This window comes from Scatophagus argus, chromosome 17 (genome assembly GCF_020382885.2).
Source record: "Scatophagus argus isolate fScaArg1 chromosome 17, fScaArg1.pri, whole genome shotgun sequence".
In the NCBI taxonomy this organism is placed as follows: Eukaryota; Metazoa; Chordata; class Actinopteri; family Scatophagidae; genus Scatophagus; species Scatophagus argus.
The window spans coordinates 22,116,795-22,137,649 of NC_058509.1; the positions used below are offsets into that span (position 1 = coordinate 22,116,795).

Here is a 20,855-nt window from a genome sequence, read left to right on the forward strand (position 1 = left end):
CTTTGTCTGTCAATCTTTCCCTCTCTCTCTCTCTCTTTCAACCCAACCGGTCAAGGCAGATGGCCGCCCATCTTGCGCCGGGGTCTGCTCCGAGGTTTCTGCCTTCTAAAAGGCAGTTTTTCCTCGCCACTGTCGCCAAGTGCTTGCTCAAGGGGAATGTTGGGTTCTCTGTATTACAGCTTAATTAAAGAGTTTGGTCTAGACCTGCTCGCTAGATAAGATTAACTGAATTGAATTGAAAATTGAATGATCCTAGTCCAAGCTACATCCCAGATGCATGATAAGAAAGTTGTTCAAAAATAATATTCAAGGTTAACTTCTTGCTAACTAGTGTTGAACATCAGCAGTCTCTTTGACTGTCAAGCAACTAACCAAACTAACCAAGCAACAAATTCAGTTTACTTGTAGCCTAGATTGTTTGCAAGCAACATTAAGAATCACAATAAAAATACAAATTAAATAAATCAGTGCATTTCACCTTCTCACTGTTGACTGACTTTAACAAATTGGCTAATTCTCTTGTTGCCTGACATGATATTCTGTTCATTTTAAGAGGGCACAGCACATAAATACCCAGGTGCCCCGGTAAAAGGGGTCTGGCGACATGCATCCTGTTCAGAGCTGGTTCTGATTTATTTTATTTTATTTATTTTATATTAAACCCATATATCAGTTTGTATGTAGTTCCTAGCCTACTAAAATAGTATACAGGTGATTTGTGAAATTAAAGTTCATGTTTAAACTACACTTTACAAATATTTATGGAAAATAATATCAGATTACCGCTGTATGTAAATCAGCTGAGCATACCCTATCTTCAAATTACATAAATAATTAAAAACACTCTAAATATCTGACACCTAATCAATAATAAAAGCGTTGTCTTCCCTCCTCTTAAATTAAAATACAAACAGTTACAAGATACAAGATAGGTTTATTTGTCACACACACAATCATACATGGTACAATGTGCAGTGAAGTTCTCTTTTTCCCTGCTACCAAAAACAGGTAAGTAAAATAGGATGAGTAATATTAAATATAATAACATAGAAACCTTATAAAAAGAATAAAAATAAAAATGTACAGTATTTCTAATGCAGGTGGGAGTGGGATTGTCCAGATTAACGCTCATTGTTGAGCAGACGAATGGCCTGAGGGAAGAAGCCTTTCCTCACCCTCACTCTCAATGTTGATTCTCAGGCAGCGGAACCGACGGCTTGATAGCAGAGGAGTGAGTTTCCAGGGCAATGGGGCTGCCTGAGGACCTCCTACCTCCTCCTAAGGTAGTCCTCCTAAGACATCCTAAGGGCCCAAAGGTCCTGCTTTGTGCAGCTGCTCATCCATGTGGTGATGCCCTCAGTGGTGTAGGTGTAAAAGTTCCTGCACACCTTGACAAGGAACCTGAAGTCTGAGGTGGAACAGACGTGTGCAGTGACCAGGACAGGTCCCGTGTGATGGTCACACCGAGATATTTAAAACTGTGCACCCTCTCCACCTCAGAGCCACCAATGAGGAATGGACAGATGTCCCTCTACTGCTTCTTGCTGTAGTCCACAATCAACTCCTTAGTTTTGCTGACATTCAGCAGGTTATTCTCCTGGCACCAGCTCTCCAGGTGGGTGACCTCCTTCCTGTAGGCCTCTTCCTTGTTGTGGGAGATTAACCCACGATGGCTGTGTCATCAGCAAACTTTATGATGAAGTTGTTGTCTGATGTGGACACACAGTAATGTGTGTACAGGGAGTACAGCAGGGGACTCAGCACACAGCCTTGAGGGGATCCAGTGTTGAGGCTGAGAGGGGGTGAGCTATGGGTGCCCACGCGTACCACCTGTTGTCTGCCGGTTAGGAAGCTGTGGACCCACCTACACAGGGAGGAATTCACAGCTTAGTGTCCAGCCTGGAGGGGAATATGGTATTGAATGCTGAGCTGTAGTCCATAAACAGCACTCTCACATAGTTTCCCATCCTGGTGTTCATGTTGGAAAATGTCTTGTGCAGCATGAAGGTTATGGTATGGTATGGTTATGGCATTGTCGGTGGATCTGTCTGGACAGTATGCAAACTGAAAACAGTCCAGGGTGGGGTGCAGAGAGAAGGTGATGAATGTTCTGATGTACAAGTACCTGCAGTTGGATGACAGACTGGACTGGTCAGTGAACACGTACACCATCTACAGGAAAACACAGAGTCGTCTGTATCTCTGGCCATGTGCTCTGGAGAACAATAGAGAGGCCTACATGTAACCCAAGAGACCTGAGCTAGAGTGACGAACCGTTAGAGACCCCCACCCATGACGTACACCTCGTCGTAAAATCCTGAATTCGAACTCAGAACCGGCACGGACATTGGCTGTGTGCCAGCCATCTCCACAGGGGTCCGAGGCGACGTCACTCAGGTAATAAAAGTTCACTGCGACCCTCAGTCGTCGCTTTTTTCCCTGTGCTTGCTGTGGCAATGAGAGCTATTCCAGGCTCTCCGAGGTGTCCAGCTCGCGGAAAGGGAGCAACAGTCAAACGTTTGATTATTATCATCACTTTAAAACCCTAGGTCACAGTGTTTCAACTCGCAGGCCGAGAAACAGAGTGCTGTGGGTTTTTTTTGTAACTTTTCCTTTTTTTCTTCTGCCGACGTGGATCACTGCAATCAGCTGATTGCACGTTAACGAGCCGTGCGCCGACTTTGTTTAAGGACGAAACAAAGTTAGTTTTTTCCTTCATCTGTGATTTTCCCCGCTGCCGCCTAGGGACACACAGTGATACGTCGCATCACCGAAGGAACGAAGCGACAGACCGCCAGCACCCCACTGAGGACAACGTGGCGAACGTTTAAATGGACTATTAATTTTCCAACTCCGAAGGACTGGAGCAACTCAAAGTAAGAGGCTTATGTCTGGGCGGAGGCATTATTAAGGCAGACGCATTATTAAGGCAGAGATAGTGTAAAGTAGGGTTATTTACACATGATTTTCTTTAAATTATATGTGCTGCAATCATTTAATTTTTGCACCGGCATTATTAAGATAGAGTTGCTAATGTGTGATTTTTGCTTGTAAGTGCCACACTCATTTAATTTTTGTTCCCGATCATCCAAATCCATCAGTTCTGTGAGCTTGCCGTTTAAATGACCAATATCTGAACAGATAAACTTCGGTTTACTGACTCCGCTATTGTGTGGTGATAGTGTGAGACTCAAAAGAACTGAAGTGGTGATCTTTACTGGGTTCTTAATTCTTTAAGTTCCTCTTCTATCTATCTCTTTCCTCATAATTTTTACATGGGCATGAGGTAGAGGTCTGAGCACGTGATCACGAATCTCCTCGCGAGACACGTAACGTCGAGGATCTTTGCCTTTGTAGTCTTTGTTTGCCACATTAGCCACATTACGTGGGCAATCGCCATCTTGGCTCTGAGCTGCACCTCCTGTGTGCCACTCTATCGCCATCTTGGTCTTGCTGACGTCACCCATGCGACGACCCGCCATCTTGGCTTCGAGGGACACGCCCCCCCGCGTCATCCCTCTGCCATCTTGGTCTCCATCTCTCTCTCTCTCTCTCTCTCTCTCTCTCACACACAAACACACACACACACTGCTGTATATATGTACACCCATGTATAGATATACTCTTGCTGCTGTACCTATGTTATCTTTAGTTAATAGTTAATGCTTATAGATGAAACTTGGATTATAATAGTGTTTATTACAAAGTGATACTTATCTCTGGATGGTTGTTGCTGGTTGAATCCATGAATCCTTCGATTGAATCATTATGCATCAATTAACATTTTTATACAGGACTTAATAAATGACTTAATATTAATTTATGATATAAATTTATTTTGTTTAAATGAAACCTGGTTCAGTCTCTAAGAATATTAGTCTAAATCAGGGGTCGGCAACCTGCGGCTCTTTCATCCTTAAACTGCGGCTCCGAGTGGCTTGGGAAAATAAATTACTTTAAAAAAGTATTTATGTGTATTTTATTTGTGTTAGTTATTTTTTTAGTGTTTTAGTTCTAAATTGGAAGATCTTGATGCGATCTTGAAATATTAAATATTAAAATATTAATAAATAAGTATATTTTATTGTTTTTTTGTCGCTCAAAAAACACGTCAACTCGCGAAAGCCGGTATTCCCGCCCGAACGCCATACCAACTTTCAACCCCAACAAGGACATATATGGAGAAATCTAAGAAAAGAAAAATATCAGAGGAAAATAGATCGTTCATTGATGCCTGGCCAGATTCATTTGCTTTCACCTCTAACGAGAGTGGCCTACCAGTATGCCTAATTTGTGGTGAAAAACTGGCCAACAATAAACGGTCAAATGTCGCAAGACATTTCAACAATACACACGCAGCCTTTGCTGAAAAATATCCCGAGGGAGAAGAGAGAAAAAAGGCTGTTAAGGAACTGGCGCGGAAGGCTGATCTGACGAAAAATCAATTCAAGAGGTGGGTAAAGTCTTCAAATTCATCTACACATGCAAGTTTTGTGGCCGCTATGGAAATAGTCAGGCATGGGAAACCGTTCACAGATGGAGAATATATGAAAGAATCATTCCTTAAGATTTCAGAACACCTATTCGCGGACTTTAAAAACAAGTCTGAAATTGTGCAGAAAATCAGAGAGATGCCTCTCTCTGCAAAGACCGTCAAAGACAGAACCATAAAAATGGCAGAAAATATCACAAAACAACAAATTAAAGACATCAATTCAGCCGCAGCGTACTCAATCGCCTGTGATGTGTCAAAAGACATAAATGATATTGAACAAATAGCGCTGTTCTGCCGATATGTGAACTCCACTGGACCGTAGGAAGAAATGGTTGAGCTGATACCACTAAGATGCCAGACACGAGGGGAGGATGTCTGTGAGGCTGTTTTTGAGTGTTTACGAGCCAAAGAAATAAAAACAACCCACCTAGTGTCAGTAGCTACCGATGGGGCACCAAGCATGACTGGAGCGCACAGGGGCTTTGTGGCGCTGCTGCAGAAATCACTGGATAGAAAGCTTCTGACTTTTCACTGCATCCTGCACCAAGAGGCATTGTGCGCGCAAACTTTCCCTCCAGAATGCACAGAGGTCATGAATGTTGTCATTCAAATCGTCAATAAAATATTGGCAAATGGTTTAAATCACCGCCAATTCCGTGCATTATTGGATGAGGTGGAGAGCACGTACTCTGATCTGCTGCTGCACAACAGAGTCCGGTGGCTGTCCAGAGGAGAGGTGCTGAAACGCTTTGCTGCATGTCTGGAAGAGCTGAAAACTTTCCTGAGAAGCAAAGGACTCTCCTTTCCTGAGCTGGAACAGCCAGAGTGGCTGGAAAAGCTGCACTTCATGGTGGACATGACAGCACACCTGAACACGCTGAACACGACTCTTCAGGGGAGAGGAGCCACAGCGCTGAACATGCTGGAGGAGGTGTTGGCGTTTGAGCGCAAACTGACAGTTTTATCCAGAGATTTGCAGAGAGGCACACTGTCTCACTTCCCCTCTTTAAGGGAGTTCAAACAAGATCACAAGCTGATCAATTCAGAGTATTTGCAGTCTGCAATCACCACAATGCAAGCGTCATTTGAAAAACGATTCCGTGAGTTCAGAGAGGAAAAAACAACACTGTCCTTCCCCGTCACTCCCCTAAACATCGATCCATCCCTGCTAAATGTGACTGCATTTCCAGGTGTAAGTCAACCTGATCTGGAGCTGGAGTTGGCTGACATAGCTGACAAAGACATGTGGGTATCCAAATTCAAACGCTTGACAGGCGATCTTGAAGATGTTGCCCGTCAGAAGGCCACTCTTGCTCAGAATCACAAATGGAGTGATATTGAGAACCTTCCAAGACCGGACAGACTTATGTTTGAAACCTGGAATGCCATCCCCGACACCTACATGAACATGAAGAAATATGCCTTTGGAGTCCTGTCGATCTTCGGATCCACATATGCATGTGAGCAGCTATTCTCCACCATGAACTACATTAAAAACAAACACCGTACACGCCTCGCAGATGACAGCTTACAGTCCTGCGTAAAAATGAAAGTGACTTCGTACAGCCCGGATTTGCAGACGCTGAGCGCAGAGGTTCAGGAGCAGAAGTCCCACTAACAAGGTAAAATAAATATTTATGCAGATATTTTGCAAATATTTATTTTTCATTGTTTAGTGACACAGTGCTTTTTTTCCCAATTTATTTTTTTAATTCAGGTCAATGCCGCTACATGCCAATGTGGCAGTTCTCTCCAGACAGTGGCTCAGGCTTTCTGGCTCTGAGAGGGTGTAAAAGCTTGGAGTGATCGTCATCTTGATTTCCAACTTTTATTTAATCACTTAAGTGATTTGATCAAGTTCATTGATTTATTGAACAATTAGATTTTTTCTTTCTTTCTGCTGAACAGTAAAAAAAAATCTAGTTTGCTGTAACATTGGTGTAGGAATCTACAATCTGGACTCTGTTCGAATGAGCAATGTTTAATATAACTTTTTTTAAGGAACCAGCAAAAAGTGCAAAAAAAAGCAAAAGAATGTGAAGTGATTGAATGTCTGTACAAATATTATGCAGTTATTAAAAGATAAACAGATGGTGTTTGAATTTAAAATATGCTTGAAATCCAAGAAGCTTATGAGGACATTGTAGCACGTTTTTGCTTTTGTTTGCTACATGGATTATTTAAGTTCAGCCTTTTAATTTATTTGAAAGAGACATTTAGACATTGTTATTATTTTTCAAGAACTCAAAATGTGAATGTTCAAGAATGTTCAGAATGTTCAAAATGTGTTCATTAAAAAATAAATTTAATTTTCTCTGTAGCACTTTGTGGATTTCTTAAGCAACACTTTATGGCCCATCTTCAAAAGGGTAGTCAAAGCACTAATAAGTTTTAGTTTATTTTTTACTTTCTAATAAATGTGTTTTTTCCCCATTTTAGATGTCAAAATGTATTTGCGGCTCTCAGTGTTTTTTTTTTTGTGGAAACCGGGTTCAAATGGCTCTTTTGGTGTTAAAAGGTTGCCGACCCCTGGTCTAAATGAATCCACTCCACTCAGTCATACTAATACTCGTTCATATGTTCCTCGAGACACCGACCGAGGAGGTGGAATTGCAGCCATTTTTTGACTTAAGCCTAGCAATCATTTGAAAGCCAATTCAAATAATTCATTTGAAAGCCTTATTCTTAGCCTTTCACACCCAACATGGAAAATAGTGCAAACAATTTTAATTTTCACAGTAAACCACACTCCCAGTCCATACTCTGAATTTTTAGCGGAATTCTGATTATTTTTAAAACAAATAAAGTAATTATTGTGGGTGATTTTAATATTGATATAATGATGGCCTTTGTACAGCATTTATCTCTAAAACTCTAAATGAAATAGCATTAAACCAAACAAGAGGTATCTCGCCTAAGCTAAACTAAGCTGCTCAAAGAAGTCTTACCCCTGCTTAGTACTTCCCTGCTAGACACGATAAATCTGTCTCATAGCCGATACCACAGTCCTTTAAAGTAGCTGTAAACAAACCTCTCCTTAACAACCTATTCTTGATCCAGAGGTTTTGGTATCGATTTTTAACCTTCCCTTTCTCTCTAAGATCCTTGAAAAAGCAGTCACTAATCAGCTCTGCTTTCTACATAATAAAAGTTTATCTGAGGAATTCCAGTCTGGTTTTAAAGGTCATCACAGCACAGAGATGGCACTAGTCAAGGTCACAAATGACCTTCTACTTGCATCAGATGAGAGTCTCTGTACTCTTACCATTAGACCTTAGCGCTGAATCTGACACTACAGACCATTATATTTTGTTAGATAGATTGGAAAACTTAATTGGCATTGAAGGAACTGCATTAAGCCGGTTTCAGTCTTATCTATCAGATTAAACTCAGTTTGTTCATGTTAATGAATGTTAATGTTAATAAACACACAAAAGTTAGTTACGCAGTCCACCAAGGTTCAGTGCTCGGACCAGTATTATTCACCACATTATTGGTGACATTATTAGGAAATACTCCATACATTTTCATTGTTATGCAGATGACATAATTATATCTATCAGTGAAACCAGATAAAGTCAATCAGCTAACCAAACTTCAGGCATGCCTTAAAGACGTGAAAAACTGCATGACTGTCAATTTTAAACTCAGACAAAGCCCTAGACATCTTAAACACAAAGTATCTAGTGATATAGCTACCCTAAATGGTATTACTAGTGATGGGTAGATAAGGCGTCATAAAGCGTTTCGACAGATTGCCAAACTGTATTGATACTGTGCTGATACTGTGTCACTGAATACTGACAACTGCTGGACCTTAAAAATCCCTACAGGCAACCCAGTTGACAGACTCAACTGACACTGATTTGATGACCTAGTATATACAATAACATAATTTCAGTCATTGTATTTTATATTGTATTATTTCATATCTTCATTTAAATTGAAAATATCTTTGATATTTTTATATACGGTCAATAAATAATGTGATCATGTATCATAACGTGAACATCTAAGTGAATGTGTTGTGAATGAGGATGCCTGTGGACTGGGATTTTTTTTTTATTTTATTCAAAAAAATAAGTTTCTCCAACGTTTTGAAATTGAGTTTGTTATGCTTTTTTGATACAACTTATCCAGCTGTAGAAAGCACCCGCTCAAATGGCACAGATGAGGCTGGAGTGCAGAGAAATTGTAAGGAAAGCTGGTAGAGGTTTGGATAGATTGTCTTTTGGTTGTCCCAGTATCTCATAGGATCCTGGGATCTGGCAATATTGCCCTCTGCCAGGTATCTCTGCACCTCCTGGATGGCATCATTCTCATGCCTGGCCCTATAATGCCTCAACATTGAAGAGGTGCTTTTGTTTAAATAGGACAGTTCTGTCAAACAAATGCATCATTTTACCTGCAGAAAATAATATGAATAGCAAACTAAGAGTTGTTTTTTACTCTGTTATTACTCTGTTTCAGAATCAGAATCAGAATTCCTTTATTTATCCCTGGAGGGAAGTTCTTGTTCTTACAGACATTGCACACGCAGTATTCTCGACCAAAGTAAAAAGAGAAAAGTGCGAAGTATAAAAAAATAGGATAAACAATAAAGATAGGATAAACAAAAACTAAAATCTCAAAAAGTACAGGTATTTACAAAAACTGTATTCAAATTTTTAAAGAAAAATTTAAAATGCAGGTATGTACATGTGTAGAAAACCAATATATACATTGTATATATAAAGTGAGTGTGTCCGTCACAGTGCTGAGTTTAACAGTTTGATGGCGACAGGCAGGAATGATTTGCTGTGTCGCTCTGTGGTGCATCGTGGCAGTATGAGTATGTTGCTGAACGAGCTCCTGTAACTGATCAGCACATTGTGGAGAGGGTGAAAGGGAAAGTCCAGTATAGTTCTTATTTTGGACAGCATCCTCCTCTCAGACACCACTGTCAGAGAGTCCAGTTCCTCTCCCACAACATGACTGGCCTTCTTGATGATTCTATTGAGTCTGTTAGTGTCCCTCACCCTCAGGCAGCTGCCCCAGCTGGCAACAGCATATGTGATGGCACTGGACACCACCGACTCATAGAACATCCTCAGCATCGTCCTGCAGATGTTGAAGGACCTCAGCCGCCTCAGAAAGTAGAGGCGGCTCTGGCCCTTTCTGTAGACCATGTCCACCTTCTTGCACCAGTCCAGTTTGTGGTCTAAGTACACCCCCAGGTATTTGTATTCCTCCACCACCTCCACAGTGTCCCCTTTGATGTTGATAGGGGTCACTGGAGCCTTAGTCCTCCTCAGGTCCACCACCAGTTCCTTGGTCTTTGTCACATTGAGCTGTAGGTGGTTTTTCCTGCTCCATGTGACAAAGTTGTCCACTACCGTCCTGTACTCTCTCTCATCCCCCCCAGTAATACACCCAACCACTGCAGAGTCATCAGAAAATTTCTGAAGATGGCAGGACTCTGTGCAGTGCGTAAAGTCTGTGGTGTAGATCGTGAAGAGGAAGGGAGAGAGGACAGTCCCCTGTGGAGCCCCGGTGTTGCTGATCACTTCATCTGACAGGCAGCACTTCAGGCGTACATACTGCGGTCTGCCCGTCAGATAGTCTGCGATCCAGGACACCAGTGGGGCATCCACCTGCATCGCTGTCAGCTTCTCAGCCAGCAGAGCCGGCCTGATGGTGTCAAACGCACTCGAGAAATCGAAGAACGTGATTCTCACAGTGCTTGCCGGCTTGTCCAGGTGAGTGTAGACTCTGTTCAGCAGGTAGATGATGGCATCGTCCACTCCAAGGCGGGGCTGGTAAGCGAACTGAAGGGGATCCTTAAGTGGTTGGACCATGGGCCGGAGCTGTTCCAGGACAAGTCTTTCCAGGGTCTTCATAATGTGTGACGTCAGGGCCACAGGCCTGTAGTCCTTGGGGTCGCTGGGATGCGGCGTCTTCGGGACAAGAACGAGGCATGACGTCTTCCACACCACGGGGACCCTCTGAAGACTCAGACTCAGGTTGAAGACATGATGGAGTACTCCGCTTAGCTGGGGGGCACAGGCTTTCAGGACCCTGGGGCTCACACCATCTGGGCCTGCAGCTTTGCCTGCACGGAGTCTCTGCAGCTGTCTTCTCACCTGATCAGCTGTGAAGGTCATCGTTGGGGTGATGGGTGGGGGAGGAGTGCATGTGGTACCCAGAGTGGTCCACCCAGGCTTCTGGGGACGAGGTGTGAGCGAGGCAATCCAGATGGAATGTGGGGGGAGGGAGAGAGGCTGGAGTGGCTGGTTGCTGCAACCGTACTGCTGAGGAGTCGTTTGAAGCGTGAATTGGGGTCCTTGTGTTGAATCTGTTAAAAAACTGATTCAGCTCATTCGCCCGTTCCACACCACCATCAACTCCTCCGCTGCTTGGCCCGTAACCTGTGATGGTCCTCATGCCACTCCACACCTCTCTCGTGTTGTTCTGCTCTAGTTTCCACTCCAGCTTCCTCCGGTACCTCTCCTTTGCCTCCCTGATCTTTATTCTCAGGGTGCGCTGAATAGCTCTCACCTCCTCCCTATTGCCTGCTCTGAAAGCCCTCTTCTTGTCGTTGAGGATGGCTTTGATGTCCTTGGTTACCCACGGCTTGTTGTTGGGGTAACACTTTACAGTCGTGGTTGGGACAATGGTGTCCACACAGAAGTTTATGTAGGCAGTGATGCACTCAGTGAGCCCATCAATTTACATTAGTCTTTGTTTCTGTGGGCACCGTCTCCCTCTCTCAACTCAACCGGTCAAGGCAGAGGGCCACCCACCAAGAGCCGAGGTCTGTTCCAAGGTTTCTGCTTTCGAAATTGAGGTTTTTCCTTGCCACTCTTGCCAAGTGCTTGTTCATGGGGGTTGTGGATTAAAAAATGTTTAACATGCCTTATTCTGTTTTATGCTATATGTTTTATGCTATATTATTAATGGTATAATTAATAATGTTATAATCATGTAGAACTAGTTGTTTGTCTCAGTACTGCACACTCTGAGGGAGACAGAGGTATCATGCATAGTAGGAGAAGGACACCATATCTCAAGTCACTCTGACCGACAGGAAAAGACACTGATACACCACCCCTCCCCTCTCGCTTGAGTGTAAAGGTGTTGAGACTAGCAACCGGTGTTATCTTAAAGTATATATAATGATGTACTTCCTTGAGTGCTTTAGATCCCACTTGGCGTTTGGCTGAAGCAGACTTGTGTTCTGAGGTGGGATCTCCAAAGATCTTTGTTTCTAAAATAAATAACTCTGTTTTAAGGCTATTTCAACGACTCTGTTTTAACTCTCTCACATCAACCTACTCGGGGAAGCAAGTGGGCTTCAACAATTTGGGGGCTCGTCCGGGATGTGAGGAGTTTTTTGATCTGACCTAAAACCAAACTGCACACCGAGGACACAGCGCTGTGGTCGACCTAAAACAAAGGTAAAGCAGAAACCTGTTGTAACGAATTCTGCATATTGAATACTCTCAAATAAGAAGGCAATCTGTGTCTGCAAGTGTGAAGTTTCCAAATTCAGAGTCTGTTGAAAATTCAGAGGATAAAAAAAAAATAAAAAAATAAAGTGTGAATGAGTGAAAAACAAAGTAAGGAACTGGAACAAAAAAAGAAAAGAAAAAAGAGGTTAAAAGATCAATTGTAGATCTTGTCCTTGGTCGTGGCGGACCCCACCGTCCTCTGACGAGGGGACGGAGCCAAGGAGGCAGCTGGGTTAGAGTCCCGGGGAGGTGAGGACCCCCGAATTCTGAGTTAGAAGAGCGGTGTCTCTTCAAATATTGGGTTAGAGTCCCTAGGAGCGGCGTCTCCTTAAAAGCTGAAAGGATAAAAGTTCCAGAGTTGGTGAGTATTGAATAAATGTGATATTGTGTGTATGTGTGACATGTCTGGGTAATTGGGGATAAAATAGATAAAAAATAGAATTCAGCGGTGTCTTCAGTGCAGAGCATTACAACAGTGTCGTGACAAAACTGTTCAAAACAGACAGCAGAAACCTCACGGTGTCAACGAAAGCTGCCTGAGCCGCGGAAACCTCACGGTGCCAACGGAAGTGGCCGGTTTTTGTCACAAGGGTCAGTTGCTCGGGTGAACTCCATACAAACTGACTGGCTGTGTTGCTCTGCTCACTGAATAAGACTTGTGGCTCGGGTGGACCCCATACACACCGGCTGACTGCTGAATTTAGATTTTAATAAACTATTGGTTAATTAATTATTTAATTAATTAATAGATTGGTATAACATTTTTTAAGGATGGAGGGTGAGTTTAATAAGGAGTTACATGACGGAGGTTGTGGACCTGAGGGTCGGTGGAAACCTCTGTCAGCACAACTAGAAAATATAATACTGGCAGGGACAGGGGTTACTGAAGAGAAAGAAAAGGAGAAGAAAATGGAGGGGGTAAAAAAGAAGGTAGAAAGATTAATAAAGGAGACAGGGAAAGAGTTAAAGGACAGAGTGTCCTTGGGAAAATGTTATGGGAAAAGGTAGCAGAGTCGAAGGCTAAAAAATAGAAGCCAGGAGGCAGGAAGAAGCAGCAAGTTTATTGAAAAAAAAAGGAAAATGGAGGAAGGAAGGGAAAGCATATGAGGCGGAGAGGAGAGAATGGTCCGAGTTGGCGGTCTGGTGGCAGGGTGCCGATCATCAAAGAGAAGAAAGAAGAGCGGAAAAGCGAGAAGAAGGAGGCCAACACACCGGTCCGACCCCCACCCTACGCTCCTCCACTGCATCATGTGAGTCCCTTCAGGAAAGGTACCCAACAGTGAAAATAGAGAAAGGACAACTTTTCGTAAGTATACCATACCCAACACCCACCGCCTCTGCAGCCAAATGAGTGTTAGATAAAGCCTCAGTCTCAACACAGTCACTAGAACAGACAGATAACGAATCAGCAGTGTCAGAATATCGTGCACTGCCAAGACAAGGCCATCGATAGAATAGTACACACCATACACACACTCCTACCAGGCGAGGATGAAGCGCCCCATGAGCAGCATAAACACCCTATGACCTTGAAATAACACACACACTCAACTACGATAATTTTCCCCTTAATCACCACCAGCTAGGGAGTCAAATACAAATCATTTGGACTAGGTGATGTCCAAGCAATAGTTGATAAAATGCCCCAGTGGCAGAAGGCGGAAGATTGTGGCTAAACAAACTAGATAGTCTTACTGCAGGACAGACTCTGGCGCTTGGAGACTTTAGAGCGGTGGCAGCCAGATGCATGACGGGAGCAGACCTGAGGGAGATTTAGGAGGAGGCTAATACGAGACGCTCTACTGATAACACACCATTTACTAGGGTAAGCACTGACATAGGCAAAGCAATGAGAGAGAAGTATCCATTGCCCAACGTTGCAATGGTTCCAAAATTACAGTTGGCGCCTGAACAGCACCCATGAGAGTTTCTAGATAAATGTAAGGACACGTGGATCAAACACACAGGTGTCCACCCAGGGCCAAAAGGGGTACAAAGGGAATGGTACAGACAGGCGGTGTTAGAGGGTGTTCCAGAGGAAGTTAGAAAAAAAAAAACATTTAGTGTATCACCTCACTTGAGCACAAGACGAAAAGCAAAAGGAGCGGGACACTATTAAAGAGCTTCAGGGTCAATTACTGAAGCTACAACTGAACGAGGCCTGACAAAGAAGGTAAATGACAAAAAGAGAATAGAAAAAAGTGAAGCTGTGAAGGTAATGGTCACTGCTGAGAATAATGATACTCCTGATTTGTTTCCTGTTCCCTCTTGAATAGAAAAAAAGCTGCCCGAGATACCCACCATACGGCAGAGGAGGAGGCTCCGGGGGCTGGCCACAGTGGGGAGGAGAATGGACGAGAGGACGTGGGGGAAGGGGTGGACCGCCAAAGGGACAGCCGGGAGGAAACGTGTGCTACTACTGCAACCAAACAAGACACTGGGTGAAAGACTGTTCCAGTATACCGCAAAGGGCCGAGGTCGAGGCGATCCACCACGCCCAGGCCTGACGCAGGCACTCAATCACCAAGCAGCACCTACAGTATCCAGTATCCCATGGTGAACTGGGATGACTGGGAGGAGTGGGGAACACACCACAGAGAGACCACGACAGCAGACCCAGTGCTGTCTATAAAGTCAATCTATTGGGGAGAGATCTCCTCATCAAACTGGGGGCGTCCACACTGTGTAGCCTGGACAGACTCATAGTGACATTGCCAGCTGAGAACCACAGGGCAATACCTCCTCCAGTCTGTGGAAGAGCAGTATGCGAACATCTACTGGGCTCTGTTGCAACCTGAAACGCCTGAGCACAACGGCATCCTCTCGGCCTACCTGCAGTGGAAACCCTGGATCTCACTGCTCGAGCCCTACATCTCTCCGACCCAGCCCACGTGACCCTCTTCTATGACAGACTGCAAACTGAGTGGTATCAAGACGGGTTCCAAGAACAGCTACAAGGTAAAAGTTGGCAAATACACTCCACCAACATATATGTGGCACCAGAGGGAGTTGCAGCAGCAGTCACACTCACAGCAGATCAACTAGATTGGTATATGATGTCAGAAGAGGCGGTTCCTCACGTCTCACTAGCATTACATCCTAAACATCAGGCAAAAGAACTGGGAGGTGTGGTTAAACACACTCTGGCTCAGACTGATTGGACACTCACACAAATCCCTCATCTTCACTACTAAGCTAAGACATATCACATTGATTGACATGCGACATGGCTAACCCTCACACTCCGCATGGAACACCCCTATCCTGCCAGTAGAAAAGAAAGGGACAGGTAAATACAGAATGGCACATGACCTCAAAACCATTAATAACATCCTTTCTACTACTACGGTGCCCGTGCCTGATCCATATGTGGCTCTGACTAATCTGGATTCATCTCATTCATGGTTTACATGCATTGATCTGGCTAATGCATTCTTTTGTCTCCCATTAGCAGAAGAGTGCTGTGACATTTTTTTCATTTACCTACAAGGGTCGACAGCTGGGGTACACCAGGCTACCACAAGGGTTCACACTGTCACCATGGCTGTTCAAACAGGTCCTCATATAGGCTTTAAGTGACTGCATTCTGCCAGACAACACCACACTCATTCAGTATGTAGATGGTCTCTTCCTGGCGGCACCCACAGCTACTGTCTGTCTTACAGCAACCAGCTCTGTCCTGCAACACTTAGCCAGAAAAGGGTTTAAGGTAAGTAAAGCCAAATTACAGATATCTAGGAAACAGGTTTTATTCCTAGGCAGAGCGATCTTCCAGAAAGGAGCAGGGATGTCTCCAAAAATTGGCTACTGCCACTGAATTGGCCTTAGCAGACTACACGTTGCCATTCTACCTTGATGTTTCTGAAACAGAAGCAGTTGTTAATGGCATTCTGTTCCAGAAAAAAGGGGGAGAAAAAACAGTGCTAATGTACATAACTGCAATAAACAAATCCATCAAACACGAGGCAGAAATGAGGGAACAATGCAGCAGATCATGCAGCAAAGATGGCGGTTGGGTATCAGGTTAAACGAGAACTAATGTGTTCAGAAGAAGAGATGGAACTGAACCAGAACTAACTGACATTATAAGATTGCAAAAGGGGGTCTCACCACAGGAGAAAACGCTCTGGAAAGCCCGAGGAGCTACGGAGGTGGGAGGACTGTGGAGGAGTCCGGATGGACGTCTTATTCTACCCCAGGCATGAGAAAAACAGCGCTAGAGGAGGCGCATGGAGTAGGACACGTGGGAGCGGCACAGATGCTGAGAAACCTGGAGAACTAGTGGCATCCTCACTTGAAAGATATGGTAAAACACTGGGTAAGAACATGTGAACTTTGCACCAAGTACAATGCCAGACCGACCATCAAAACTCGAACCGGGTAAGTATCCTCTCAAAGTATGACCAGGGAAAGAAATTATCATAGATTACACAGATATGATAACCACAGTGAAAGGGTACAGGTATGTGTTGATGTGTGTGGATGTGTATACAGAGTGGCCGGAGGCGTGGCCAACAAAAAGGGAGGATAACAAGTCGGTGATTGAGTTTTTGATTAATCACTACATTCCTCAACATGGGTTCCCAGAGAAATCGATCAGACAATGGGACTCACTTCAAAAATCAAGACCTCCAGCAGGTGGAGACAATGCTAGGGCTGAAACATTCATTTGGCACTGTTTACCACCCGCAATCACAGGGCAAGGTTGAAAGGATGAATCAAACAGATAAGCACAAATTGGCAAAAATATGTGCACAGACTAACCTGACCTGGCTAGATGCCCTACCCCTGGTGCTCATGTCCATTCGAAGCTCCATTAACCAGAGCACAGGGTTCTCTCCTCATGAGCTACAAACAGGGAGAGCTTTTCCAGGTCCCATGACAAAATTGATTGGGATTGGTGAAGACAAACAAAACCTGACCACAAGAGCATATTTTAAAGAACTGCAGGCTTTCGGTTCAGCTTTTGCCAAACAGGTCACGGACCGACACGAGGGGGCGCATGAGGCTTCGTCACCAGAGGTGAATTGGGTCCTGTTGCGGGTAATCAAACGCAAGTGGTCGGAACCAAGGTGGACTGGACCGTTTCAGGTGGTGGAGAGAACTTCGCATGCAGTCCGACTGAAGGGTAAATGAGACACCTGGTACCACTGGAGCCAGTGTGCAGCAGCGGAAGAACCGCAGTGGTCCCTCTTCGAGGTCCACCAGGACCTCCAGGCAGCAAACACAGACCCGGCTGGGTCGGCCGTGAGTCACACACACAAAGGGGCAGAATAATCCCCGTGTGCTGACTAGGTGACAGGGCAGTCTACCCCTGGCACTGAAGAACAGAAGAGAAGACGTCACGGGAGGAGGTGAAATAGCGCTCCTCTCCTGCATGTGGCGTGCCAAGCCACCAACCTCCAAAACAGACACCTCTGAAACCTATGAATATAATAATCAGGGAACAAAACAAATTGACCAAGCAGGTGGTATCACTCATACAGAGAACAGAGTTGATTAAAATCTTCTCATTCAGGTATATTACCAACACTTGTGGGTGGCAGATAAACTTTCCAATTGGGCTTTTCTATATTACATATACGTTGGACGAAATCCGATGGTGAAACGGTAAGATTTGAGAATTTAAGAAGTTAAGATAGCACGTAAAGATGTCCGACTGTCAGTTATCTTTCTTCATTGTTTGTTGGTTTATTGTATGTGTGGCTTTCGCTCTTGCTCTAATAAAACTCTCGCTGTGCGGTCATACCAGACTATAAAGGGGATAAGTTGTGCAGCCTCGTGGCTGCTAGAATTGAGTCATAATTCATTTAATATTGTATCTGTGCTATTTTAAGTGTAAACTGTTGCATAATCAACTTCAAACCATTGACAGGGTAAAGAAAAGAGAAGTGATGTATGGTAATGCTAAATGGCTAGCAGGACTCAGCCTGCTGGCCGTGCTGATTGTAACTTTAATATTACTCTTGTGTGAATCCACTGACAACACCACATTTGCTTTAGAGCCACAAACCCACACCTACCCCTGACATCTCATCCAATGACATTGTAGCTATTGATTATACCACACTAAAACCCCTAGACATAATACAAATCTCCACAGGATACAAAGATAGTAACCTCTGGAGGAGTGGATGACAAAGATGTTTGGTCAGTGGTTTAATTTTGTCACTTATGGTCTCTATTGCTACTTTTGTGGGAATTTTGGTTATTTGAGGATGTTGTTGTGTACCCTGTATTCGAGCTCTCACTGTTAGATTCATCACAGCCACAGTAGAGAAGGGCAGCGCCCCTGTTCCAAGGCACAAGATGCCGTTGTTGCAAAAGATGGACTCTGATGGGGAGGACGAACAGGATAGGGTCATCAGAGAGTTTGAATTTGACATTCGTAAGTGATCTCTTAGTAGAGATCAAAAGGGGGAATTGTGGATTAAAAAATGTTTAACATGCCTTATTCTGTTTTATGCTATATGTTTTATGCTATAGTATTAATGGTATAATTAATAATGTTATAATCATGTAGAACTAGTTGTTTGTCTCAGTACTGCACACTCTGAGGGAGACAGAGGTATCATGCATAGTAGGAGAAGGACACCATATCTCAAGTCACTCTGACCGACAGGAAAAGACACTGATACACCACCCCTCCCCTCTCGCTTGAGTGTAAAGGTGTTGAGACTAGCAACCGGTGTTATCTTAAAGTATATATAATGATGTACTTCCTTGAGTGCTTTAGATCCCACTTGGCGTTTGGCTGAAGCAGACTTGTGTTCTGAGGTGGGATCTCCAAAGATCTTTGTTTCTAAAATAAATAACTCTGTTTTAAGGCTATTTCAACGACTCTGTTTTAACTCTCTCACATCAACCTACTCGGAGAAGCAAGTGGGCTTCAACAGGGTTTTGTTGGGTCTCTCTGTAGCATAAGTTAAATTAGAGAGTCTGGTCTAGATCTGCTATAATTGGCAAGAGTCATGAGACAACTTTTGTTGCAATTTGACGCTATATAAATAAACTGAATTGGATTTGAAAAAGATCCCAAGAGTGTTTTAACCAACTTACGGAGCAATTACAAAGCTACGAGGCTGCATCAATGGTGCACAAACTACATTTTCAGTACTGAATCTGCAACCACTGTCACTGTAAACTGCATATATGCAGTTTTCCAATGAATAGCTTGACAGACATTGCAATAGTAACTGGTGGGCTCAGTGAAGTCTTAATTAGTTCTATACCATTACAGATACAGAATTAATCTAAAATTAAAAGTAGGAAAAACCTCACGATATGTCAAACAATATTTGTTCATGTGCATTTATGTACACATAACACTGAAAAACATTTTTTTATGATCCTTTCAGTCCCTTTCTTAAAGAATTTACAGAGTCAAATACACCAATCAGCCACATCATTAAAACCACTGACAGGTGAAGTGAATAACATAACAGCTGTTTACAATACAATGTTCTAGGGGGAAACAATCAAAAATAGCCTCCCATCAGAAGGCACAGGATGCACAACGAATGGGACCCAAAGGATCCAACATTCCTATGCCGGTGACCACAAACTAGCCCTGGAGGTACTATGTCCCTTCCCCTTACAGCTCATAGCTGTTTTGGCAGCACAAAAGGGACCTCGAAAATATTAAGAAGGTAGTATGTCTCATGTCATGACTGATCAGTGTAAACTTGTCATTACTATTACTAATGCATACCTTTTCATGAGGCCTGCTTGAACCAACAGTTGAGCCAGGTCCTGACTAACAGCAGCACATGGAGAACCCACCATGAAATGCAGGATAACTTCCCAGCGCTCCATAGCATAACGGTCAAGACTCTCGACGTCCCGTGCATGGCGGTCTGGACCTAGAGTGCTGCCCTCATCTGCCCATGCTCTGCCCCTGTGCATCAACACAGCAATGAAGTATTTTACTTATAATGGGATAACTCCAGTTACTATACTGCAATTTCATCTCAAATCTGTCTGGCTGGATTAAAAATAACATTAGAAGACACATTGAAAGATAATAGGACTTTATACAATAACATTTAGAATCCTGGTCTACATTATTAATTAATTAATTATTAATTATCCAACTCCATCCTGACTGGCCATGGCTAAACAGGAAGTGGAAGGAACTTAAACAAAGTGTTTAGTAGATGTGGCTGGTTCTTCACAAACATTACACTAATTAATTTTGTACAAACATTGAAAAGTTGTGTGTACAATACCTTATCTTTCAATGTGAAATAAACAGTTTCTACAAACAAAGCGAATAAGAAGTGTGCTGCAGTCCTGTCAGAAAATGGTGTATTCATGGAGAGCAGACTTACCCGCCAAGCAGGGCTTTCCTCAGGTTGTCTTTGAAGACTGGATTTAAAATGTATCCCTGAAGACCTCCCTGCAGCTGCTGACTATGCCAAAGGCGGAGTCCTGCCAACACTGAGACACATTCATCGTGATCCCTGCAAGTAGATACAAAAGGCAAAAGACTAATAACTACCTGGTTATTACTCTCATTACTCTCAAGTGTATTTATGTTTGTTTTTTGTTTTTCTCCCACTAAATAGGTGATAAAAGTATTTCTAATCCTGAAGGATTATTTACCGTTCAAGCCACAGTTAATGATTTTTTTAGAGGGGTTTTCACCTTCCAAGAACATAATTCTGGTGGTGAGACTATCCCACATATGGATATAATATAGTATATAACAAACAAATCCTACCTTCATGACAGTTATAATATTCAGTGTCTGTGAAAACTGTACCTTTTATATATTATATATATTTCTTTCCTGAGGCTTAGACAGAGGTGTCATACGTAGACTGATAAATTTATCATACATACAGAATGTATACAGTAGGACTGAAACA

At 43.3% G+C, this 20,855-nt stretch overlaps 1 protein-coding gene across 1 annotated transcript in view; it reads right to left on the minus strand.

Moving 5' to 3' along the window:
• Positions 1-20,855, minus strand: part of gtf2h4 (general transcription factor IIH, polypeptide 4) — a 41,155-nt gene that overhangs the window by 19,182 nt on the left and 1,118 nt on the right. The window contains exons 4-5 of the mRNA XM_046417863.1: positions 20,316-20,447; positions 19,697-19,882 (exon numbers count right to left, since the gene is read on the minus strand). Of these exons, the coding sequence (XP_046273819.1) occupies positions 19,697-19,882; positions 20,316-20,447 (318 nt within the window). The remainder of the gene's footprint in view (positions 1-19,696; positions 19,883-20,315; positions 20,448-20,855) is intronic.